The sequence below is a fragment of the Bos javanicus genome, chromosome 13 (genome assembly GCF_032452875.1).
Source record: "Bos javanicus breed banteng chromosome 13, ARS-OSU_banteng_1.0, whole genome shotgun sequence".
Taxonomy (NCBI): Eukaryota; Metazoa; Chordata; class Mammalia; order Artiodactyla; family Bovidae; genus Bos; species Bos javanicus.
In genome coordinates this window covers 1467738-1495672 of record NC_083880.1, presented here as the reverse complement: position 1 = coordinate 1495672, position 27935 = coordinate 1467738, and the positions used below count along the sequence as shown (strand labels likewise).

At 37.7% G+C, this 27935-nt stretch overlaps 1 protein-coding gene across 2 annotated transcripts in view; it reads right to left on the bottom strand.

Annotated features, from left to right (window-relative positions):
* Window positions 1-27935, bottom strand: part of PLCB1 (phospholipase C beta 1) — an 857319-nt gene that overhangs the window by 149666 nt on the left and 679718 nt on the right. For both annotated transcript variants that reach the window (XM_061435580.1, XM_061435581.1), the window contains exons 15-23: window positions 25590-25657; window positions 23151-23247; window positions 20804-20888; window positions 18902-19026; window positions 13490-13644; window positions 8095-8259; window positions 6321-6420; window positions 5426-5530; window positions 4306-4415 (exon numbers count right to left, since the gene is read on the bottom strand). In XM_061435580.1, coding sequence (XP_061291564.1) covers window positions 4306-4415; window positions 5426-5530; window positions 6321-6420; window positions 8095-8259; window positions 13490-13644; window positions 18902-19026; window positions 20804-20888; window positions 23151-23247; window positions 25590-25657 — 1010 coding nt within the window. The remainder of the gene's footprint in view (window positions 1-4305; window positions 4416-5425; window positions 5531-6320; window positions 6421-8094; window positions 8260-13489; window positions 13645-18901; window positions 19027-20803; window positions 20889-23150; window positions 23248-25589; window positions 25658-27935) is intronic.

Sequence of the window (27935 nt, the reverse complement as noted above, 5' to 3'; positions counted from 1 at the left end):
GAAAGAATTGTTTTGAAATAGTAGCAAAACATAATTTTATCTGAAAATGCTTTCTTTAAACACCTATTTTTTTAAGAAAATAAATTGCATCCAGTTGATTAAAGAGATTCCTGTTTTCTAATTAGAGAAGGCTTAATAGTAATCTAATTATATCTCCATATATTATCTTTTGGAGAAGGTGATGGCACCCACTCCAGTACTCTTGCCTGGAAAATCCCATGGACGGAGGAACCTCGTAGGCTGTAGTCCATGGGGTCATGAAGAGTCGGACACGACTGAGCGACTTCACTTTCACTTTTCACTTTCATGCATTGGAGAAGGAAATGGCAACCCACTCCAGTGTTCTTGCCTGGAGAATCCCAGGGACGGGGGAGCCTGGTGGGCTGCCGTCTATGGGGTCACACAGAGTCGGACACGACTGAAGCGACTTAGCAGCAGCAGCAGCGTATTATCTTTACCATGAATTATATTTTATGAAACATGTTATTAAGTTAAAGTCAGTAGAAGAGAAAAGAGTTTCAGAGCTTGGAAACCCACTGATATCTAAGGGGAGCCTTTAATTTCATATTGGTGTTTATATGAGTAAAACAAGAAATTCACTGAAATCTCTAGTCTTAATCTTTTCAAAGGCCATTACAAAGAAAAAAAAACATATTATCTTTGAAGAAAAACTGAAATTAAAGATGTAACTATTGTCAAACATTTAAATTCTAGTTCCCAGGGGAAAAAAAAAAAAAAACAACAGAAAGTGTATTCAATCTTTGGGATTCCTTATTAGCAGAATTGTATTTGGGATTCTTGTTTGCGTGATAAATTGAGAGGATGTTCTCAGGTGAAAACTGCAGGGAAGTGAGGAAAACAGACTAAGACAGGGAAACAAGATAAACCCAGAGTGGTTTCAGCTGGAGTCTAGCCTCAGCCTGATCCTGTAGCATGGTGGGTGGGGTGGGGCATGGGAGCTTGAACTGCAGCATTGAAAGTGCCCATCCAGAAGCGAGAGCCTGGGCTGTTATTCTGTATCTGACAGTCACAGGACACAGTCACCTCCTTGAAAGAAGAATCTGCTAGACATCTGATAGAATCTGCAAGGCAGTTCCTATCAGCCTAGGCCAGGCTTCTGGAGAAGTGTGCGGCTATGAGCTGTTTTCAGCCCACCCTGCAGCAGCTCTGCAAAGGAACTCTGGGCTGGTACCAGCAAAATCTGCTTAGAGCATGGATGACATGCTTGCTCTCTGTGCCCTCTGGACCAGCCAAGCAGTGAGTGCTCAGACTAACTGCTCAAATTCAAGCAGTAGGCCTAAGTGGTGCTGTCTTTTTTTTTTTTTTAAGTGGTGTTTTTTTATTCAATTCTTTTTAAAATTTATTTATTTATTTAATTGCGGGATAATTACTTTACAATATTGTGATGGTTTTTGCCATACATCAACATGAATTGGGCTTCCCTGGTAGCTCAGCTGGTAAAGAATCTGCCTGCAAAGCAAGAGACCCTGGTTCCATTCCTGGATCATGAAGATCCCTAGAGAAGGGATAGGCAACCCACTCCAGTATTCTTGGGCTTCCCTGGTGGCTCAGACAGTAAAGAATCCACCTGCAATGTGGGAGACCTGGATTTGATCCCTGGGTTGGGAAGATGCCCCGGAGGAGGGCCTAACAAACTACTCGAGTATTCTTGGCTGGTGAATCCCCATGCACAGAGGAGCTTGGCAGGCTACAGTCCATGGCGTTGCAAAAAGTTGGACACAACTGAGCGACTAAGCACAGCAAAGCAACAACATGAATTGGCCACAGGTATACAAGGAAAAGCTTTACATACAAGTAAAAGCTAAGTGGCTTTTAACATATGAAAAAGAAACATATGCTAAGCATAGGTGTCAAAGACACAACGTTGGAAGTAATTCATGTCTACTGTTAGGTGTACTTTTCCAGGAGTGTAAAATTTCCCTATTACTCCATTTTCTGCATACAAAGAAAAACATTATTTATGAAACTTTCCAGGCTAACTTTAAATTTCATCAAACAGGACAATATATTTATGGGTTCTATAGGATATGATGCTTGCAATATAAATAAGAGCCTGAAAAATTTTATTTTGACATTAGATATTTTTCTTTTTTTAAAGAATATTTATTTATTTGACATGCAGGATCTTCACTGTGACATGCAAGATCTTTCACTGTCGTGCATGGACTCTCTAGTTGTGCACACAGGCTTAATTGCTCCTCAGACATGTGGCATCTTAGTTTTCTGACCAGAGATAAAACCTGTGTCCCCTGCATTGCAAGGCAGATTCTCAACCACTGGACTACCAGGGAAAACCATATTTTTCTTTTTTTCATTTCATTTTCTCTCACATTCAATTAACTCAACATCTTAGATCACAAATTTCTAAAATTCTATACAAAAAACAAAGAAATAATCATAAATGTGCTAAAAAACATACTTATATGATGTTTACTGAAGATCTATTTAAAATATTAAAGTATTCAAAATATCCAATTAAAGCAGAGATTAGAAAGATAATGTGCAGCTATGTAATGGAAGATTACAAAGTTATTAAAAGTCATGTCATAGAATATTTTAGGACATGGAACTGTTTGCATTAAGTGAAAATAAAAGGTTAAAACACAGATTGTGAATATTATCCCATTTTATGAAAAAGTACTAATTGTGCATAAAGAGACTAGCTGCGTGTATACCCCTTATGTGCATAAAGAGACCAGCTGCGTGTATACCCCTTACGTGCATAAAGAGACCAGCTGCGTGTATACCCCTTACGTGCATAAAGAGACCAGCTGCGTGTATACCCCTTACGTGCATAGAGACCAGCTGCGTGTATACCCCTTACGTGCATAAAGAGACCAGCTGCGTGTATACCCCTTACGTGCATAAAGAGACCAGCTGCGTGTATACCCCTTATGTGCATAAAGAGACTAGCTGCATGTATACCCTTTATGTGCATAAAGAGACTAGCTGCGTGTATACCTCTTATGTGCATAAAGAGACTAGCTGCGTGTATACCCCTTATGTACAGTGTTGGGAGTCCCAGGTGCCACTAGCGGTAAAGAGCCCACCTGCCAATGCAAGAGACATAAGAGACGTGGGTTCAATCCCTGGGTCGGGATCCCTAAGAGGAGGAAATGGCTACCCACTCCAGTAATCTTGTCTGGAGAATCTCATGGACAGAGGAACCTGGCAGGGCTACAGTCCATAGGGTCGCAAAGAGTCAGACATGACTGAAGTGATTTAGCACACATGACGCACACGTGTACAGTGTTATCTCTGTGTGGCTTGGGTGTTTGGATTAAAGGTGATGTATTTGGGATTTTCTTTTCTCATTTCCATTTAAAAATTTTTCTATGACAAGTCTAGGTTTCTTTATTCTTTTGGAATAAGAAAAAGCTGATTTAATAATATCAACTTGAGTGGACTTGCTATTAAAGTCACCCAAACAAATTTCAAGGTTTTTTCCTATACTGATAATTCTCCAATTTTTCATCTGTTTCCCTGAATCTATCCTCTGAATATTCAAATGAAGTGTGAAAATAGCTAGTTTTTAATCACTATTTGTAATGTTTATGTCATCCCAATAATCATGAAATTCTATTTCAGTCTACATGGAAACTTCATATTTTTTTTTTAAATAAACACGTCAAAGATTTTATTCAACTCGTTGATTAATGACTAAATCAATCAGATGACAAGGCAAATTCACCAGGATTTTGAGGAAGCTTCATATTTTTAAACTTCACTTCTAATATTTCTAGGCCCTTTCTTACCTATTCTTTGCATTGTGACATCTAATTTAGAATAACACACCAATTATTTTGGGAATATGTATTATAATACATAAATACACAGTAATAATAGTTGCCACTTTGTGGCCTATATAACAACAGGTACTGTGTTAACTTTTGTACTATAAGAAATCACAAAAGCACTTCGAAAACCCTGTACTTTAAAGACAAAAGAAAATGATGATGATCTTCTTCTTTTCTACATGTTTTATTCACCTTTAATCAACATGAAATGATCTAGAAAATTTCCCCTCAAACAGCAAGATGTCTACTGTTTAATGTGGTCACAAAAGAAGATGCTGGTGGTGGCCACAGAATGCCAAAAGAGAATGAAATATGAAAAATTCAGGGTATCTTCTAGATGTTTTGGGAGATGAGGCTGAACTCCACTAAAGTGGTTTTCCAGTGTTCTCTTTTCCTTTCCTGAGGGTGATGTTATGTAGGAAAAGCTAGCAACAAGATTCGGAAATCATGCTTCATGCCATGCACAAGGCTAGAACAACCCTCTCACCTCTTTCTTCACTTCTTCTTCATCTTCCAGTGTCAAAGCAGCCAGTTGTTTAGCTCTCTGCTCCATCAGATTCACATATCGGATTGGATTTGACAAAGCTTCAATCACATCTAAATAGGAAAGAGACATTTTAGATTGATGGTCCTGGAGATACTGATTATCCACCATGCATCAATCTATCCATCCATCCCTTCATCCATCCTTCCAATCACCCATCCATCCATGTATTTGTTCATCATCTCTCTACTTGTCCATCCATTTACTGATTCACCATCCATCTTCCATCTTTCCATCTACCCATATAACTATCTACTTATCCATCCAACACTTTGGAAATGGACAAGAGCCCACTGGCTGAACCTCAGGAAGAGAGAACTCAAAGGTCATCTCTGAGTCACACTGGACAAGCTCCAATTCAGGATGTGCCAGTGCTCCAAATTTTTAAGTTTTATTTGAGCATTTCATCCAATTCAGACATGGCCCACAAATCTGTCCTGTTTCCCACACTGGTGATTCACAGGGGAGACATTTCCCATAGAAAGGCTGCTTTACAGACTGTTGAAACAACCCAGTGATTTGGCAATATGGGTATCATTTGAACATGATGCTGTCTAGCTGGAATGAGTTATGGCTGCTGTCTTCAGATTGGACACCTGCTCCAAGACTGCCATAGTCTCCACCACTTCCCAGGATCTTCCACTCAGGTACCTTGGCACCACAAGCATTTAAATGTATGATTCCAGGCTGACATCATCATAAGTTAATTTCTATAGTTTAAGATTTCACTCATAGAAAGGGTCAGGATTCTAAAACTGGCTGAAGGCAAATTCACTGCACAGACCTAGATAGACTGTGTAGTATCAGGTAGCATTGGTTAGAAAGTACTGAACTCATGAGAATAATATTACCAATGGATAAAAATGCTCAATAATTTATTGAGATTTAAACTAAAATTTATTCACAAAGGTTTGATGAATTTACTTCTAAACATGCATACAAACATAGAGGTGATTCTGAGGTCACACTCTCTTGCCTTTGTTTAGTCCTGTTTTCTTTCCACTGAGTCACAAAAATACGGATGACCCCAGATGGAGCTATCCTTCCGGGTTAGGTGGTTTACCTGCATATGTGTCTGGGACATAGTCCTTCACCTCTATGTAGACAAAGAGCGCTGGCAGCATGAGAGGCTGGTTCCTCTCATTCCTCAGACAGATGTAGTGATAGCCTGGGGGGTGACATGATACCATGCATCACAGTTTCTCATAATGTGAAACATCTGTTCAATCGGAGTACTTATTTCAGATGACTCTGGATGACCAACAGCTTACTTCTACCTCATTTTAATCATATGCTCTTGACTGATAGGCTATTATTTTTCTCATCAAACAGGAAACTAATGTTGACTCTGATTTTTTTCTCCCTTTCCAACCCTGTTTTTCCCCACAAGAGAGAATTTGAAACCATGTGTCACAGATTGAATTATCAGTCCAAATTTGTGCCCTGTATATGATTTCTTGGTTGGGGGGTTAGCCTGTTTGGACAATGGGATGTTAGTGATGTGTATAAGCAGAGGCTTCACACGCACTTGCAGATACAAGCGTGCATCCCACTGGGCTGCCGTGAGATGCCTGGGAGTGCAACTGCTTCTTCACCTGGAGCCCCTGCGTGAGCAGGTGTGGGAAGCCCACAGCCTGAAGCACAGCTGCACAGCCAAACGTCACCAAGCCCTACTACTCCATGCCTGTGAGCACGAAGATGAAACACCTTTTATAACCTTTTAATTTTCAGGTAGTTTGTTACACATTACATCTGGCAAGAGTTGACTGGCCTAGTAGTCATAGCGCATCACAAAAACATAATATTGCCAGATGAAATATATAATCTCATAATCCTTTTTACAGAGTGAAACACCAAAACAACAAGTAGCTTCCTACATCCTTCTTTAATAATCTTCTAAGGCAGTGATGATTTTCTTTACAACTTTGATAAAAAGTTTCCCACAATGCTATCCATACCTGGCCGAATTGCTTGTACTGGCAAGATTCGGTGACCAATAAATTTACCTCCTTCTTCATAAACTGCTATCCTCAGACAGGCTAGCGAAGGAAGAACCACCTATAGGACATTGAGAATACATGTGGTTACAAAAAAGAGTGACTCCCAGAGAGAATTAGAAAGGTAATATTCAAACAGGCCCTACTTTTCCAAATCCAAGTAGAAGTTTCTGCTGAGCCAATTGATAAAAAGTTAAGTTACTGCTCTATAATTTAGATTTTCAAAAAGAGAAGGATTACCAGAGATATGGCTTCATCTGTGTTTTATCACCTTTTCAAAATGAGGAATCTGTTCAACAAACAGACCATTTTCTTTTGACATGAACATTCTCAAGGCAGAAATGACAAAAGTTCTATGTTTAAATACTGTGAGTTAATGGTTTAATCACAGTTTGAGCATTCACTATTATATTTTCAAAGCAAACTACCTTTGTACTTTGGAGCAAATGCAAAAATTATAAAGTAGCTTTCAAAATAAGATTGCTTTATTTATTTGTAAATTCCCAAATTAGCCATAAGTAGTACTCTTGCCTGGAAAATCCCATGGCTGGAGGAGCCTAGTAGGCTATAGTCCATGTGGTCGCAAAGAGTCGGACACGACCAAGCGACTTAAAAAAAAAAATTGCTTACTTTTTTTTTTCTCTCAGTGTAAAACATCTGGAGTACATATGCAACTATACTATATCAACATGTCAAGACCATGAGGCCAATTATACCTTAGATATGTATTTCTTTGGAACATAAGAAAACTAACATTTATTGACTACTTTCAATGGGTTAGATATTTTCTAAATGTTTTCAGTATATTTAGAAAATACTCATATAAGAATGCTATGATGTAGACAGTATTACTAAATCCAATTAACATAAAAAAAAAAAAAAAAGCTGGAGTGCAGAGATCTTTACCACAGATAGGATACCCTCTTTGCAGAAGACTGCCTTTGTAGATATTTTGGCCAGATAAAAGCAAAGTGATAAAGAGTGCACTCTACTTTCTACTGCACTTAATGTCTTCCTTTTTGTTTAAACCATGTGTGAAAAAGATCTGGTTTTTGGTGAAAGCAGAGGGAAAGACAAGTTGAATGTAAAAGGTAACTCTATCAAATAGAATCCAGACAAGTTACAAAGACCAGTGCCAGTGGTTGGAGATCCCAGGAGTTTAATTGCTTTTTAAAGGAAGCACGGACTTCCTTTATTTTGGCTACCGTATTACTCCCTACTTACCATTCCACTTCATTCGAATTGTAGTGAAGATATATCATTTATCACTTGTATTATGAGAGGCTATGAGTTAAAATTACATGTTATTCTGGTCTTCCAAATGAGGTATCCTAGAATTAACTGATTCACAATTATGAAAAATCCAAGCAAGCAATTCACAGAAATCTTGAGGTTTTCAAGATAGTTTTGAAAATGCTATTATATTATTAATGTGTAACTTCCCAAATGAAACAATAAGTAATTCCTCATTTCATATTTTTTCCAGTATGCTGCTGCTGTATAGAACACCTGAAATGACTCTTTGCGACTCCATGGACTCCTCTGTCCATGGGATTCTCCAGGCAAGAATACTGGAGTGGGTTGTCATTTCCTTCTCCAGGAGATCTTCCTGACCCAGGGACTGAACCCAGGTCTCCCACATTGTAGGCAGATGCTTTACTCTCTGAGCCACCAGGTAAGTCATAAAACACCTAGAAGAAGCATTAACATCTAACGTGAAGGACATAAGACCAACCTTTTTGAATACAATGGGTTCTTCTTCCCAGATGGGATTTACAGCGTTTCCTTGTGATGTTTTGGTCTTAAATGCCTTCCTCCTTGTGTCCACAGGCAAACCAAACATATCCACTTCCACATAAGTCCCGACTTTCTTATCAGAGAGAAACTGACCTGAAATAATCTAGAAAGTTTTTTTAAATTAAAAAAAAAAAAACTCTTAAAAATGAATAACAATTATACAAGAGAAAACTTCAGGGAGGGACAAATGCTAATGATGAATGTTGAGCCATAATCAAAGTAAAACATAAACAACAGTACAAATATTATTTCTTTTCTGGTTAAAGAATTGTTAGAAGAATAATGATAATGCCAGGGTTAGGGGTTAATTAATAAGACAAAGTTGTATAGGGGTGAAATACATGAACAAGCATGAAAAGTTTGATGAGATTATGGCTTTTACATTTGAGAGATACTATCTATTAAAAGTTAAAAGTTGATTTTTAGAGCCAACTGAATATAAGGATTTTTCTAATACTTAATAACTTTATAAGAGAAAAAAATTCTCATTTTAGCATGATTCAGTTCAGTTCAGTTCAGTTCAGTTCAGTTGCTCAGTCGTGTCTGACTCTTTGTGACCCCATGCACTGCAGCATACCAGGCCTCCCTGTCCATCAAGAACTCCTAGAGTTTACTCAAACTCATGTCCATTGAGTCAGTGATGCCATTCAACCATCTCATCCTCTGTTGTCCCCTTCTCCTCCCGCCTTCAATCTTTCCCAGCATCAGGGTCTTTTCAAATGAGTCAGCTCTTTGCATTAGGTGGCCAAAGTTTTGGAGTTTCAGCTTCAACCTCAGTCCTTCAACATCAGTCTAGACCACCTGACCTGCCTCTTGAGAAATATGTATGCAGGTCAGGAAGCAACTGTTAGAACTGGACATGGAACAACAGACTGGTTCCAAATAGGAAAAAGGAGTACGTCAAGGCTGTATATTGTCACCCTGCTTATTTAACTTATATGCAGAGTACATCATGAGAAACGCTGGGCCGGATGAAGCACAAGCTGGAATCAAGATTGCTGGGAGAAATATCAGTAACCTCAGATATGCAGATGACACCACCCTTATGGCAGAAAGTGAAGAACTAAAGAACCTCTTGATGAAAGTGAAAGAGGAAAGTGAAAAAGTTGTCTTAAAACTCAGCATTCAGAAAACTAAGATCATGGCATCCAGTCTCATCGCTTTGTGGCAAAAAGATGGGGAAACAGTGGAAACAGTGGCTGACTTTATTTTTTGGGGCTCCAAAATGAAAATGAAAATTAAATGAAATTAAAAGATGCTTATTCCTTGGAAGGAAAGTTATGACCAACCTAGACAGCACATTAAAAAGCAGAGACATTACTTTGCCAACAAAAGTCCGTCTAGTCAAGGCTATGGTTTTTCCAGTGGTCATGTATGGCTTTGAGAGTTGGACTATAAAGAAAGCTGAGTGCTGAAGAATTGATGCTTTTGGACTGTGGTGTTGGAGAAGACTCTTGAGAGTCCCTTGGACTGCAAGAAGATCCAACTAGTCCATCCTAAAAGAAATCAGTCCTGAATATTCATTGGAAGGACTGATGTTGAACCATGATTGTAGATGAAATTAAAAGGTTGCTTAAGAGTACAAATTTAACACATAGCATAGTAGAAAGTCTAGGATTAAAAAAAATCTTCTTGTTCATAAAATTCAATTTGACAGACTAGTTATAATACCATGCTCTCCAATTCTCAAAATTGTTACACTTTAATAAAAAGCCACAATAATGATAAAAGTACTAAAAACAAATACCAACTTTAAACTATTAAACTCAGTTTATCATCACTCCTAACTGCACTGGTTAACCATCCACATGATTGTGGTATCCTTTGCCTAGCTATAAAGCTAATGAATATCATGGAATTAAATGAGGTTTTAAAACTACACGCTCATAATTTTCAGAATCTGAGGGGTTCTCAAATGTTATAAAAGTTAATGGAGACAGACACAATGTCCTTCTGCTTTAACAACAGAGAGGGAAATGTGGAAAGCAAGTGTTGGTGGAACGGACTCAGTGATCTGTGTTATCTGATTGACAAAGCTTCACTTTCTGAGCTCCAGTCGGTGACAGGAGACAGAATCACCAAGATGATGGCTGGGCTGGAAACGGACACAATGGCGGCCTGGGGATGGCCATGGTGACTGGGGAGGCCAATGGCAGCTGCATGCTGATGTGGTTAGAGATGCCACACAAGTTAGAAAGTTATGAGGAGGAGGCTGTTTACCCTGGGAATGCATTTACCCTAGGAAAATGCATTTCTCCTGAATATTCTCTGTGCCTGAGTGCATGAGACCTGCAAGGAACAATCTCTTTGTTTCCTTTGAGGTTCTACATAAGAACAACGTAGCAGACATTTTATAGTATGTTTGAAACTTCCAAGTTAAAGGAGTCATGCTGGGAATGCAGATGCATCAAAGATGGTGTGTGCTTAAGATTTTTTTTAAATGAGTTTTAAATTTTTTCTTTTCCTTCTTTTATCTTTATCTGCTCAGCATGTGGATCTTAGTTCCCCACCCAGTGATTGAACCTGCACCCCCTGCATTGGCAGTGTGGAATCTTAACCACTAGACCCCCAGGGAAGTGACAATATGCTTAAGATTTTGATTAAAATAGACTTCTTAACTAAATTAATAACACTGAGGCTCAATATTCTCTTAAGTAAAATAGGATCATGGAACACAACCAGAGCTCAGAGGTCCACTCTGGCATTATAAAGTCTATGTCAGGGGATCAAAACAAAGGCAATACTGGGTGGATGTGAGCTGCATTTTGGCTCCAGCCGTCATGGTGAAGGCAGGATTCTGCTTCAGGGTCTCTGAGGCATTATGGCCTGTCCATTCAGAGGACACTGACATCTCCAGAGCAGCGTCTCCACTCTGGACTCGGGCAGCAGTGTACACCTGTCTGGGACTCAACTGTTTTCCCCAGTTTCTCTATGTGTTTATTTATAATCACTTACATTGTCATGGTAGAATTTTCAAGAAAGAATAAACAACAAAGCAAACATATAAAATGAGATGAATTGTCAAACAAGGACAAAAGATTATTTTGATAAAATATCACTATCAGTTTGACCTGACTACAACTACAGTTAACAAGAATTCTAAAATAGCATTTTATCTGTGAGTGATGTTTGAGTTTATCTTAATCAAACTTGACAGGAATTAAACATCCTTTGCTGAAAACAATTTCCTAAACTAAATATAATCTTGAAGCTCTAATTCTGCCAACTCCACTTGGCAGATATATGGGGTGAAATAATTTCAAATGATATCATTGAGAAACACTCCAGTGCAACTTTATTTTTAATCTCTAGTGTAAATGACATAAATTTTAAAGTAAAAAAGGGTTCAACAAGCTTAGAATAGATATAAATTAGTGAAATTGTTATTGTTATTGTTCAGTCACTAAGTCATATCTCTTTGTGACCTCGTGGACTATATAGAGTACTTTTTTAACACAGTTTTTTATATGCTTTTGGTTTAGGGTCAATCGGAAAATTGCATTTATGCTTTATTAAAAAGGTTTCTTAGTGCTGCAATTATCCAGTTAAACAGAAAAGAATAGAACTGCTTTATGATCCAGCAATCCCATTGCTGGGCATACACACTGAGGAAACCAGAAGGGAAAGAGACACGTGTACCCCAATGTTCATCGCAGCACTGTTTATAATAGCCAGGACATGGAAGCAACCTAGACGCCCATCAGCAGATGAATGGATAAGAAAGCTGTGGTATATATACACAATGGAGTATTACTCAGCCATTAAAAAGAATACATTTGAATCAGTTCTAATGAGGTGGATGAAACTGGAGCCTATTATACAGAGTGAAGTAAGCCAGAAAGAGAAACACCAATACAGTATACTAACACATATATATGGAATTTAGAAAGATGGTAACAATAACCCTGTGTACGAGACAGCAAAAGAGACACTGATGTATAGATCAGTCTTATGGAATCTGTGAGAGAGAGAGAGGGTGGGGAGATTTGGGAGAATGGCATTGAAACATGTATAATATCATGTATGAAACGAGTTGCCAGTCCAGGTTCGATGCATGATACTGGATGCTAGGGGCTGGTGCACTGGGACGACCCATTGGGAGGGTATGGGGAGGGAGGAGGGAAGAGGGTTCAGGATGGAGAACACAGGTATACCTGTGGCAGATTCATTTCGATATTTGGCAAAACTAATACAATATTGTAAAGTTTAAAAATAAAATAAAATAAAAAAAAAAGTAAATGAAACTTAGCTACAACAATCAATGGCTTATAGGGTTCATGTAAAAAGTTTTTTATAAAAATGATTTCCCATTTATAGTATTAAAAATATTTTCTCACAGCTAAAAAATACCTTGTATCTCCTATAAAATCAATTTCAAAGACTGCAGAAATCATTTGCAATTAATTTTTTGAGGGTCAGATATATGTTTAATGATGTGATTCTTGTATTTAAGCCACCAGGGAAGCCCTTAATACCATTACTCACTATGTGTTATAAATTCCTGAATACTCTGATAGATTTTCAAAAGCCATGCTATGGTAACTGGAGGACTTTTATTCAATATTTAATAATTTATTTAGAGAATACCTTTATTTTCTCTAATTTTGCTCAGTGTGGCTATTTTTCTAAAACTAACGGTGGGAGAGAAGACCAGATTTCTCCAATATGAGTCACTGATTTTTGTGGTTTTGGCTTTCCTGGTGGCTCAGACAGTAAAAAATCCACCTGTAATGCAGGAGATCTGGGTTTGATCCCTGGGTCGGAAAGATCCCTTGGAGAAGGGAATCCCCTCTCCATATTCTTGCCTGGAGAAACCCATAGACAGAGGAGCCTGGCAGCCTACAGTCCATGGGTTTGCAAAGAGGTGGACACGACTGAGTGACTAAGCGCATACACACACACACACACACACACACACACACACACACACACACACACACACAGCTTTTGTGGTACATTTCTCTGTAGGATCTTTGCACCTAAAGAAAGGACTAGCCTTTCTTTAGGTGAATCTCAGCAACTTGCTTCACTGATTTTGGATCTAATTTTTAGCCCATTAAAAAGTGGGGCATCTTGTGCATATAGCTTTTGAAAACTTTTAAATAATTTTTAATATGAATATGAAAACTTTTAATGTGAATGAAAACTTTTAATATGAATATAACTTTTAATATTAAAACTTTTAATATGAACTTTCTGAAACTTTTAATATGAATATGAAGGAAGTGAAGACTTTATTGGGAAGTAAATGCTTAATGACTAAAGTACTTTACACAAAATAGGTGTTGTTGAAGACTTTTGCTGGGTACAGTCGTGTGATGGGGTGAACATACCTTAACAGATAAAGTGTTGGCCACTATGCCGTCCACGATGCCTTCTGTGAATGGATCAAAGTGCTTGTCAGGTCTCCTCATGAACTCCGGCTTCAGCCTGTAGCCACTTTTCCCATTGTATTCATACATCCCCATGTTTATCTGCATAGCCAGGTCTGTGAATAAAACACACAAACCTTACTGGGACTGTATTTACACCTGGAGCAAGAACATAAGATTGTATTACAATACACTTCTGCTCCCCCTTTAAGAAGAAAGACTTATCATTATAGAAACTTAGGAAACAGACAAGAAAAAAAAAGCTGTCATCTCCAAATTCAGAGGTAAACCACTGCCAACAGGTTGGTGTATATTTTGTTTTTCTATTTAAAACATATTCATATATTTGAATATATAAATTATATGCAGTATGTCCATTTCATTAAATATTCATTTGCTTTAATTTTAACAACTGTATAAAATATTTTTGGATAGATATACCTGAATACACGGACTATACCAGGCCCCACTCTGGACATATTTATGCCTCTTCCAAATTTTTATCATTACATATAATGTTTTGATTTTACCACGTTGTTGAGGTGAAATCTTTGAAATCTTTGAAGACATCATTAATGATGCTCTTAGGAGTGAATTCTAGGTCAGAAAATATGTTTATTGCAAAAGCCTTTTGATAATTCTTACTAAGATGCCCTTCAGAAAGTTTAAATCTCCAATCCATGTTTTTGAGGATGGACTTCTTCATACTTAACCAACAGTAGATACTATAATTCTTTTTTTAATTTATAGGAAAATTTTTTTCTTTTAATTTTTTTTATTTGTTTGATTACTTACTACCAATATCTAATCACTCCTTGACTTGTTTCTAATGGACAAAGATTCCTGGTCAAAGTTTGCTAAGACTTGATCAATGTATGAAATAAATGTCTACATTATTTGCAATTGCTAGAGCTAAACAAACAAGCTTTAAAGTCATAATGAATTTGAGAAGCTATCAATTTGTTCCAGATTGTCTGAGTTACAACTCATCTCTATTTAGATGGACAAAAAAGAATTTGATAGTAGAATTATTTCAAAGTTTCATGTAACAGGGAAAAGTCGGTGAATTTTTATTTATCATTTTGTAAGTTATTATGACTGTGATACCAAAATTGGATAAACTACCAAAATTATGCTTGAAAAATTAACTTCAAAAGCCTAAAAATTAATTGCCAAGTCATATTTTCTAAAAAAACAATACATAAGCAAGTAGAATTTTTCTCAGGAACAAAACGATACTTACATATTAGGAGATATACTAATAAAATTTATCACATTTCTCACAAAGAGGAAATGAACATATGATCATCCTGATAGATGCCAAAGAGACATTTAATAATATTCAACATAAATTCCTAAAACCAGTGTTGTCATTTAGGCCACGTGTAGATTCCTTTAGTGTGTAAAAGACTGTCTCAAAGTCACAGCTAGCATCTACTCATAGGCATCATGATGTGAAATTCTCATTAGTGTCAAGATGAAGTGTCCACTCTTAATACTATTTGTTAATATTATTTTAGAACAGTCAGTCCAAGGCAAAGAAACACTGAATGGTAATAGAAAAGGAGAATTTCCTTTTACATATATTAAACCATATTATTAAACATTATAATAATAACAAGGTTATTGGCTCCAGGAAGGTGAAAAATTTATTAATGGAGAAGACTTATAAATTGAAAAAATGGACCCAAATTAACAATGAAAAAGGCAACCTCTAGTATAAAAGATTGATCTCTTACCAAGATTATACATGAAAATTTAATCTGTGTAGATGAAAGGGTTAAATTACATGTGAAAAAGAAACTACGAAAGAAATAGGAGTAAGCATGGATTGATTTTCAGATGTGGAGCTTGTGATTGTTAGAGTAAACTAAGATTCCATAAAACAAAACATTAATCAATCCCATCTCATTTGTCCCATAAAATAAGACAACATAACTTTTATATTAAAAGTACTGCTATAAATGAACAGAAAAATTGATAGCAGTCCTGAATAAAAGCAGAAATGCAAAAATAAAAATCATATCATTCCATCATAGGGGATTGCAGTGCAGAAGTAGGAAGTCAAGAGATACCTGGAGTAAGAGCCAAGTTTGGCTTTGGAGTACAAAAGGAAAAGGGCAAAGGCTAAAAGAGTTTTGCCAAGAGAATACACTGGTCATAGCAAACGCCCTCTTCCAACAACACAAGAGGATTCTACACATGGACATCACCAGATGGTCAATACAGAAATCAGATTGATGGTATACTTTGCAGCCAAAGATGGAGAAGCTCTCGACAGTCAGCAAAAACAAGACCTGGAACTGACTGTGGCTCAGATCATCAGTTCCTTATTGCAAAATTCAGACTTAAATTGAAAAGTGTAGGGAAAACCATGAGGCCATTCAGGTATGACCGAAATCAAATGCCTTATGGTTATACAGTGGAGGGGATGAATAGATCCAAGGGATTAGATCTGGTAGACAGAGTGCTTGAATAACTAAGGACAGTAGTTCATAACCCTATTCAGGAGGCAGTGACTAAAACCATCCCAAAGAAAAAGAAATGCAAGAAGGCAAAGTGGTTTTCAGCAGGCTTTATAAACAGCTGAGGAAAGAACTGAAGCAAAAGATAAAGGAGAAAGGGAAAGATATACCCAACGAAAGGAGAATTCCAGACAATGGCAAGGAGAAATAAGAAGGCCTTCTTAAATGAAGTATGCAAAGAAACAGAGGAAAACAATAGAATAAGGAAGACTAGAGATCTCTTCAAGAAAACTGGAAATATCAAGGGAATATTTCATGCAAGGATGGGCACAATAAAGGACAGAAACGGTAAGGACCTAAGAGAAGCAGAAGTGATTAAGAAGAGGTGGCAAGAATACACAGAAGAACTATAGAAAATTAATTTCAAAAGCCTAAAAATTAATTGCCTAAAGGAAATCAGGCCTTAATGACCTGGAAAACCACGATGGTGTGATCATTCACCTAGAGCCAGACATACAAGAGTGTGAAGTCAAGTGGGCCTTAGGAAGCACTACTATGAACAAAGCTAGTGGTGGTAATGGCATCCCAGGTAAGCTGTTTCAAATTCTAAAAGAGGATGCTGTTAAAGTGCTGCACTCAATATGTCAACAAATATGGAAAACTAAGCAGTGGCCAGAGGACTAGAAAAGGTCAGTTTTCATTCCAATCCCAAAGAAGGGCAATGCCAAAGAATGTTCAAACTACTCTACTACTATGCTCATTTCACATGCTAGTCTGTTTATGCTAAAAATCCTTCAAGCTAGGCTTCGGCAGTATGTGAACTGAGAACTTTCAGATGTACCAGCTGGGTTTAGAAAAGGCAGAGGAACCAGAGATCAAAGTGTCAACATTCAATGGATCATAGAGAAAACAAGAGAATTCCAGAAAAACACCTACTTCTGCTTCAATGACTATGCTGAAGCCTTAGACTGTGTGGATCACGGCAAACTGGAAAATTCTTAAAAAGATGGCAATACCAGACTATCTTATCTCTTGAGAAACCTGTATGTAGGTCAAGAAGCAATAGTTAGAATCTGTCATGGAAACTCACTGGTTCAAATTTGGGAAAGAAGTACGACAAAGCTGTATATTGTCATCCTGCTTATTTAAAGTATATGCAGAGTACATCATGTGGAATGTCAGGCTGGATGAATCACAAGCTGGAGTCAGAATTGCTGGGACAAATATCAACAGCCTCAGATATGCAAACGATACCACTTTACTGCCAAAAAGGGAAGAGGACCCAAAGAGCTTCTTGATGAAAGTGAAAGAGAAGACTGAAAAGGCTGGCTTGAAGCTAAGCATTCAAAAACTAAGATCATGGCATCTAGTCCCATCACTTCACGGCAAATAGAAGGGGAAAAAGTGGAAGCAGTGACATATTTGCTTTTCTTGGGCTCCAAAATCACTACAGATGGTGACTGCAGCCATGAAATTAAAAGATGCTTGCTCCTTTGAAGGAAAACTATGACATACCTAGACAGCATTATTAAAAAGCAGAGACAGTACTTTGCAGACAAATGTCCTATAGTCAAAGCTATGGTTTTTCCAGTAGTCATGTATGGATGTGAGAGTTGGACCATAAAGAAGGCTGAGGGCCAAAGAACTGAGAGTCCTTTGGACTGCAAGGACACCAAACCAGTCAGTCCTAAAGGAAATCAGTCCTGAATATTCATTGGAAGGACTGATGCTGAAGCTGAAGCTCTAATACTTTGACCCCCTGATGGAGGAGCTGACTCAATGCAAAAGACCCTGACGCTGGGGAAGACTGAAGGCAAAAGGAGAAGGGGAGCAGAGGAGGAGATGGTTAGGTAGCATCACTGACTATGATGAATTTGAATTTGAGCAAACTCCAGGAGATTGTGTAGGACAAACATGAATTTGAGCAAACTCCAGGAGATAACGGAGGACAGTGGACAGTGAGGAGAGTGGAGGACAGCCTGGGGTACTGCAGTTCATGGGGTTGCAAAGGGTTGCAGGCTTAGTGACTTAACAACAACAAAAATAAGAGCACAAACTTACAATGTTCAACTTCAACACTCAAAGAAATGAAATGAAAAAGAACAAGGAGATATTTGTCTGAATTATTACTATTATTTAATAATAATAATACTTAACCAAGAACACAAATGTGAGGGAAAAACATACCATATACTGCTGATTGAGAAGAAATCTCGTGCCACATTTTTGATGTACAATTTGGCATTGTACAAAGGCTCTTAAAACTTTCACTTAATTCTATTTTAGGAACTTTTCCAAAAGAACATTAGGAGATAAACTTGATAATTTATATTTCAGCCTGTTCTCAGGGCATTATTTATAGCAGAAAAAAAAGTCCTAAAGTTCAGTGATAGGAAATGTGCTTTTGTTAATTCTGAGATGTACTTAATATACAGCTATTAAAATTCATGTTTCCATATAATAAATATATATGAAGATATATATTTTAACAAGGTATTAAGTGAAAAAGCATATATATGCATAGCCAAAAACTTACAGATCACAAAGCCAGAAGTTAACAATGTTGAGAGAATCTCTGAGTGGAAACATTCCTGGAAGTTTTATTATTTTCTTTATACTTATTTTGAATTTATAATATTTTTTAGAATAAATGTGTATTACTTTTAAAAGTGTAAAAATTTGTTTGAAAATAAGTAAAACAAATCTAAATAAAGACATCTATAAACTATCAGAGATAATTCCTCAATATTCAAAATTTGCCTTTTTTGTAATGATATTTTCTTTATGAAAATGTGTTTTGTTTGTTTTTTCAATCCAGTGTGGCAGTCTTTCTCCTCCTTGGGATGATTTTCAGGCACTTGGAAATGTGGCTTTTATAGGATGGAAATGAATACTAACTGTGACTTACCCACTGTTTGGAAATTAAGGGCAACCATTTGGCAGCCTGCATTCCAGAAGAGCTGAGGCATATAGTTAGATGAATCCACGCGTGTTCCCTTTGGATATATCCTGCTAAGCTGCATTTTGTTATATCTGGGCCATCATGTTAAGTAGTGAATACAATTACAAAAAGAATTAGCCAATAATACTAACTGAGAAGCTGCTTCCCATCTTTCTCTGAGGGGGAAATGAATTAAAGATGGATGATCTCATTGAACTAGTGAGTGAAATACGTAAAAAGCTTTCTGAACAAACAGAATAAATGTGCTTTTATAATACAAATGGAGCGTCATCTTTGCAGAGCCTTGTGGGTAAAAACTAATGAAGCAGCAAAAATGGTTGAGTCAATGCAATTTTTTGGAGATTATTAAGGACTGGCTTAGTGATTAAGGACATAAAAGGAAATCCAAATGTAGCAAATCATAGGACAGGATGATATTGTGCTTGGCAGAAGCAGATAACATGAACTGTACAGCTATTTTTGAAATGCTCTCTGCTCATTTTCTTAATCTTCTCAGGAAATGCTCTTTGCCAAAACTATGGTACTCTTTATGACTGATAACAAGGTTAATATAGCACAGAAGACTTTGACTCATATTTTGATTCCTACCATCATCAGTTTTCTATCCTGAGAACCTTTTAGTTATTGAATGATGCTATATCTTTAAAACACAATTAACTATTGCTATTACCAAGCTTTAAAGACTGCTCCTGCCAATGCAGGAAATGCAAGAAACACAGGCTAGGTCCCTGGGTTGGGGAGATCAACCTGGAAATGCAACCTGCTCCAGTATTCTTGCCTGGAAAATCCCATGGACACAGGAGTCTGACAGGCTACAGTCCATGGGGTTGCAAAGAGTCAGACACGACTGAGCAACTGAGCGCACACACACACACACATTACCAAGTTTGGCAGAGGTCAGCTCAGGTTCTGGGCTTGACAGGGGACTTAGGCCAAAGAGGGTTTGAAATTTAATTCTGAAACTTGTTAGCTGTATGATCCAGGACAAGTTATTTCCCTTTTCTGTGCCTCAGTTTCTTCATCTATAAAATATATATGATACCTATATCATAGGGCTGTTGTGAGGATTACATTAAGACATAACAAAAGTCTACCATGTAGTTAGTACTTATTGATTACTAATGATTATGTCTATCGTCACTTTGTTTATGGAGTTTACATCTGTTTCCTCTCCTATTGTTAATGAACTTTAAAGATGATATTTTTTCTTTTATATAACTAGGACATTTAATATTAATTTTATGAAAAAAATTCTAATGTTTATGCCATTTTATTTTAATTCAGGAATGAAATTAAAAAACTGTCATCAGGAGTCTCAACAAAGCCATTATTAGTAATATATATTTATTATATATATTATATATTATTAGTAATATATATTTATATTCTCATCATCCCAACTATTTTCCAAATGGATGTCTATTACACGTAAGCATGTGAGACACCAGAAAGGTATCTCTATTATCTATATAATATTCTTTACGCACATCATATTTTACGTATGTATAAAGTACACACACACATTTTACATATGTGATCCCTAACCCAAACAGCAAGCCACAAAGCTGGTATCATCATTTCTGTTTACAGGTGAGAAAACTTGGAATTGCCAAGGGATATAGAGCTTGATGGTGTGAAGGTAACCTGAAATTGTCCTTTACTCCAAGGCCAGTTCTCTCCCACGGGCCAGACTATCCTTCTCACCACTGCATATGAAACCTGAAAGTATTTATCACTCCCAAGTGACAGACTTTAGCCATTTCATGAAGCTTTCCATTATAAAAGACAAAAATTAAACCAATAGCACAAGACTTCATTTATGTCAATTCAGCACATGTCCAAGGATACTCTACAAATTCCACCGGAGACTTTGTAAGTTGCTCAAGACCTTTGGTTTCCACAAAGGAAGACATCTCGAAGCTTCTATTTCTTTCTGTGTTAACGACAGCAAAAAAAGTGAGAAATAAAATTCAGTGTTATAAATAATAGCATATAAGAAGTAGGCAAATGTCCCATGAAACTGAGGGCAAAGACCCTCAAATAACTTTTATATTTAATTTTAATTTTCAGTCTTAGTTGTGTCTTCTAATATTTGCTACCTGGTTAGGTGTTGTGCAAGTTAGGGACACGGTGGCCTCAGTGTTAGAAGATGAATTTTAGACATGGAGAGTGTGGCCAGGCAAGCTGATCTGTCAAAAGAGGACCTTTTGTTCTAAATCCATTTGGATTGGTTTCTTGAAGCCATCACTGAGAATTAACAATACAGACCACGACCACATGTACATTCCTGCCAGATGTCAGCACTTGACTATACCCACATTGTCATCACCTCAAGCTTGTAGGTACCCTTTTGGTTGAAAGAACTAATGTGACCTCAGAATTTTGTTATTTTAAAGCAGAAGGATCCTTGAACATTTTCCAGTTGGATGGCCTCATTTTCAGATTACATGTCAGGGGCCACAGAGGTGAAATCCTAGAAGGTCTCAATATTCTTGGACACGGAGCAACATCTTGAAAGCGAAAGTCAAGCTTCCAATTAGAGTGAGAGAAACCAAAAGAAGTTATCTTAGTTTAGAAAGACAAAGAGCCAAACAGCTTCTCTGACCTCTTTCCAACTAGAAATCACACTGCTACATATAAAGACATGTGACTTGGAGCTCAGTGATTTAAACCAAGTTACCGTCAGGCATTGTTCCCTCTTTGATGCCCATTTTCCAGAGTTAAAGCCTCATTTTTCTTCCCAGTCATTCCCACATTCCTCCTTTACCCACCTCTTCACCTTCCCCAATTTAGTCAACTCGAAAGGAAACGCTTGCTTCTCTTGGCCCATCAAAATTCTACTTTCATATGACTATTTTAAGCACAGCTGTTAATTAAAATTAAGTTGCTTTAATAGGTTCTTTGTAAACTATGTGCAGTGTTCTTTTGGAAAAAGTGAGAAAATGGTGTAAGATACAAGGAGAAAGTACTTGTTTGTAAATCTTTGGCTGGTGCTGTTGTTATCAGGTTCTTAAGGCCTAAATGTACCAGCTCCTTCCCAGTTTGGCTACTTGTCTGGGAGCTTTTGAATCATGAATTAAGCAAACATTTAGCAGCCAAAGACAGTCATAGTAATATAAAAATAACCACTTTATAGGATGTTTCTTGTGGTAAGAAGACTAGTAATTGTAACATCAAACAAACTGTTGAAATTTTTATGTCTAAACCTTATTGAAAGTTAGGCTTCCCTGGTGAGTCAGACAGTAAAGAATCTGCCTGCAATGCAAGAGACCACAGTTCGATCCCTGGGGAAGGGAATGGTTACCAATTCACTATTCTTGCATGGATAACTCAATGAGCAGAGGAGCCCGGTGGACTACAGTCCATGGGGTGGCAAAAAGAGTCAGACACGACTGAGCACTTTGATAAAATGGCTCCTTTCTCTTGCATCCAGTATGGATGGGTTGTCGGATGAAGTAAAACATCAAGTGATGTGAAGTTAATTATATATTCCCCTAAGTATATAAAACATAGGCTGAACAAATGAAATGTGGGTCAACCGATTTGGTTCCATTTCTATTTATCAGGATCGATCAAGTCTCTGCTTCCTTTTAAAGGATGGCTAAATAGTTTATTTCAACACTGTCATTTATATAATTGCCCCGTGTGGTCATGAATGAAAAACAATGTAAAATCCTCAATTAACTGTACTCTGGTCAGGTACCTTTTAGATAATCATATATAGCCTATAGGTCTATTTAGAATTTTGGGAAAATATCATGGAATATGTTCTCATATGGTTATATAGATGTATACAATACATATAAATATATACTTATGTATATCTGGGGTTTCCCAGGTGGCCCTAGTGGTAAAGAACCTGCCTGCCAATGCAGGAGACTTAAGAGACTCTGGTTTGATCCTTGGGTTGGAAAGATCGCCTGGAGAAGGGCATGGCAACCCATTTCAGTATTCTTGCCTGGAGAATCTCATGGACAAAGGAGCCTGGTGGGGTCTCAAAAAGCTGGACACGATGAAGCTACTTACCATGTATGTTTATTTAGATATATAAAAATCAAATAGTAAAGACATGCATATATTAAAAACTTCATAGAATAGTTCTAATAAGGGTAATATTTCTTTGGTCTAATTATCTTGCGGGTATAATATACTCATTATATACTACACCAGGGGTTTTTCTCCAGGGCAAACTTACTTTTTGAAATTTCAAATGACTCGAACTTGACTGGCTGGATATAGTTCACCAGATTAGACATCTCTTCTGTGGCCATGGCCTCGCTCCCTGCGGTCCCCTGGAAGCAGGAGTAAAAGCAGTGTTCCCAGAGTCAGCATTATGTCAGTGAGGGTTGCTTTCCCAGGGCAATGATCAAATGACCCATGAGGGCAGAAAAGGATCACTCCTTTTCTGAAAAGTTATTGCCAACAGAAAATGGATCCGAGGAGAAAGGAAAAGCAGCACCTCGCGTTACACAGTGAGGGGTGGGCCAGGGCGGCTCCCCGAGCACCCAGTTCCAGCAGCGTCAGGACCACCCGAAAGCTTGCAGGAGAGCAGCCTCCCAACCCTCCTGAACCAGGATCTGTAATGTACTAAGGTGACCCAAACGCACAGCAAAGTCGAAGAAGCCTCGAGCTGTGTCCCATCTGTCAAAGCAGGGAGTCTGCAGGTGATGTCTGAAGTTAATATATCGAGAATTCATTGTACAAGACATGCCGAGGGGTCACTGTGCCCGTGCCCTGCAACTACTGAAGCCCGCTCACTCTGGAGCTCCTGGATTACAACTAGAAAGTCTGTGCGCTGCCAGGAAACAGTCCCTCTGACACAACCAAGATCCTGCAGGCCACAACTAAGAGCTGACACAGCCAGATAAATCAATAGTTTAAAAAGAAGTCATCATACAATACGAAAATGAGCATGTAGGTGACCACTGGATGAATGGAAAATTGTTATTGAAAAGGGTCGCCAGTGAAAGTGGGTTGGGGTGGACAAACAAATATTGCTTTTCTTTAGAACCTTTCCGATCGGCCTCCCTTCCTAGCTCCTGGGCGCCGATTAAGCAAGCAGCACAATGCATCTTTCCCGCTGGCTCAGTGGTAAAGAATCCGGCTGCAGTGTGGGAGAAGACAGGTTCGATCCCTGGGTTGGGAAGATCCCTTGGAGAAGGAAATGGCAACCCTTTCCAGTATTCTTGCCTGGGAAATCCCACGGACAGAAGAGCCTGGTGGGGCCACAAAGAGTCAGACACGACTTAGCGACTATACAACAATACATAGAAGGTCAGGAGCTCAGGTTCTAGAGCCAGTCTGAGGCAAGTTACTTAACTGTTCTGTGCCTCAGTTTGGTCACCTATAAAATCAGGAAAAAATTAGTCTCAATAACAAATAGAATTCTTGTGATTATTAAGTGTGTTAACTTAGGTGAAAGAGCTCAGAACAGTGCCTGGCATATTAAAGCCTCATGTTGCTTTAGCTAATATTAGCTATTCTATAAATACCACTTTGATGAAGTTTTTAATAAAGAAGAAAACCTACACTGCAGTAACTGATATGGGCAGACCTCTGTAGGCTGATTTAACATTTTCTCCCACTTTTAGAAGGCAGAATACAAGGCAGACAAGGCTTCTTCTAAAAACTTCTGTAGCAAGATTAAGATTAAATGCTAAATAGGAAACAGCCATTGTAAATGGTTATCCAGTTAGTAAGACAGTTTTAAAATGATCAAAAGTTACTGATAAAAAGTTTACACAATTGAAATAATTCTCAAGAAAAGCTACTTTGTAATAGTTTTTCTTCTGGGTATTAAGTTGAAATTTAGTGGGGAAAAAATAAGAATTTAGACTACATTCAAGGAAATAATTATAAGAGGAAGAACACTATGTCAGAACAGCTTATTATTTGTTATTTATCTTTATTAATTAAATTGTAAAGATATAATTACTGAGACATACTTTTCAATATATTTGAAAGCAGATTCAGTATAAATGTTTTGAACAGGACTCCTGCTAAAAGTTTTAAAATGTCAATTGACCTATCCTTGATTTGCTTCTAGAGTCTGTGCAATTAATACTTCTGAGTTATTTGGGGAATCTTGAACTTCTAAATATTAAACATACGTAAATATTCAGTAGAAATCTCTAGTGGTTCCAAAATTATAAGAATGGGGAATTCCATGAAGGTCCAGTGATTAGACCCCAGGCTTCTACTGTTGGGGCTTGGATTCAATCCTTGGTCAGGAAACTAAGATCCTACAAGCCAGGCAGCCAAACAAAGGTCAAAATCACCACGAGGAAATTAATGTCAAGTTTACAAACATTTTTCCAAACCTCATGTCTTCTCTGGACTTTGGACCATGACATCCATTTAACTGCCTCGAAAACTGAAGTGGGAAGATGGAGATCACAAATTTTGAATTCACCCTCAAGATACTACATTTGATGAAAGACAGCCTCAGCAAAACTGTTCCTTAGAACTTTGCTTAACACAATACTTGGTTTAGTGATCAATTTTGCATTTTCAGTTTTAAACTATTTTTACCACTAGATGGCAGAATGTGACCAGAACTACATTCAGAGTGAGCGGACTGGAATGGCAAGTTGGTGAAAACTCTCTGACCAGAAGTCAAGCCCTAGAAACCTACCTCATCCATTGAAGACTTTTTACAGTCATCATCATCGTCATCATCGTCACTCTCTGTATCAGCTTCTCCTGTCAAATTTTAATAACAGACCATGAAGTAAACAAGCAATTACAGGTTTGAAGCACATGTGACATGTATATTTACCAAACATTTCCTTGAAAGTTGGCCTTTCACTAAAATTATCCTTTTGGATATTTAAATTTTATTAATTATAAAGCAATATACTGGGTTTGAATGGTTTTTCTATATTTGATGTGTGAAATTTCCAAACTCTATAAAAGATGCTTGTCTTAGCATTTTTATCTATGTTTTGCAAAGCATATGACATCTTTTACAGTTAGCTCTCTCTGGTACACATATCCTATCTTGATGTATACATCCTCTTTCAGGGTCTCTATGACCTAAAACAGATAAACAATCACTTTTCCATCTTTCCCTTTTCTTCTCAGCCCTAACTCTTCATGCGATTCTTGGCCAGTGCTCAGTGACCTTGGCCAGAGAGGACTTCATGGAAGTGGAAGTAGAGGACAAGAGCTGGGACAGGAACAGGGGCTATAGCAGCAACCTGATTCTCCAGAACTGTAAGGTACTGACTGTATCCTGTGATTTGCCCGCAGGCTTATCTGATGGAGGCATTGTTGTCTAAGGGCTTCCCAGGTGGCACTAGTGGTAAAGAACCTGCCTGCCAATGCAGGAGACAGGAGATGCAGATTTGATCCCTTGGTTGGGAAGATCCCTGGAGGAGGGCATGGCAACCGACTCCAGTATTCTTGCCTGGAGGATCCCGCAGCCAAAGGAACCTGGCAGGCTACAGTCCATGGGGTCGCAAAGAGCTGGACACGACAGAAGCAACTTAGCAGGCACACAGGCATGAACTGTTGTCTAAACAATGCATGTATCTTTACAAATGGCATATTCTATTTAAAAGGGCAGAATAAAATGGATGAATCTTAAATAATTATGCATGAGAATCTCCCTCAGTCAGATCTCATGCAGTTTCATATTTAGCCAATATGCTGGCTTTTCAGTAGATTGTTTTTCTCTCCAAAGTTGAGGTGGATGTTTACATCCTTAATCATTACATACTTAAAGAGTCACATTGGCATGCAGCATTATGTTCTTCACAGCTCTGGGATTCAGTTAGACCCAGTGATATCAGTTACATAACAAGATTTTCAAGTAAAAAGTAATGAAAGCATACTTCTAAATTGTTTGATTTGACTTCCAGTGTCCAGACAGTGCAACAGCATAATAAACCCAGTAGATGGCAATCATGGCTCGACAACGAGGCAGCTTACATGGGCCAGCACCTCCCCTTCCTGCCATCTATAAATTAACTCCCCTGTTCCGGCTCTGTAAATGGCACTGCCACTGCCTCCAAGAAGCTTATTAATGTTTTCATTTGGCTGACAACGAGAGCAGTGGGCAAAGTATTCATGAAATAATCTTTAGAGGAAAAAGTTGTCTGGGACCAACATGGTTTATTATTTACGGCTTGTTTGTTAAAGAAAGCCACATATAACTGTTTTATGAAGCTAATATTGTGTTAGTTAATAAGGGTGAATCAATTCCACTTTGAATAGAAAACACTGCTTATTTTATAGAGATACATTCTTTTAAGAGGTTGATGCAAAATTTCTTACAGTCAAATTTATTGTCTCAAGTTTTGGTAACCACTTTTTTTTTTTTTTTAATTAAAGAGGAGGTTCTTTTTATTGACTAATTTAACTGTGCTTCATGGTACAACACACCAGAATTTCAAATAATCATGCCATTCTCCGGTTTATGTGGGAAAGAAAGGATTTGTCATCCTTTACTCTATGAGTAGGGACCTGGTTTCTCCCTTAGATTTTGGAGGGAACTTGAAGGAATCCTGTTGCATAATGTTAATAATAATAAATTATCCTAGTTCTTTAAACAAGTGTACAGGCAAAGGGCTGGATCTCTTGGGGGAAGATCTTACCAAGAAGTGCTAAGAAAAGTAGATTAGCTTTGGTATAAGAAATATTTCATTTTTCAAGTTACTTGATTTCCCAGTACTGAGCACACCGACAAGCCAAATGGCAAATTAGTAGCAGTCTTTATTCAGGGGCCTACTTACATATATAAATGTCAAAAAATTTCCATCACAATAAATAAATATTGCACAACAAAGAATGGGGCTGGTTTAGGAAATCCACTGAATTACTAACAGATTGTAGCTCTTTCTCTGAATTAAGCAATAATGTTCATCGCCTGTAAAAATCGTCATTTGTGTCATGCATCCAGTTAATAAGAAGAAGAGAACTGGCGGAGGTAAAACAACAAGCTCCCACACACAAGGGAACACTTGGTTTACTCAAGGGA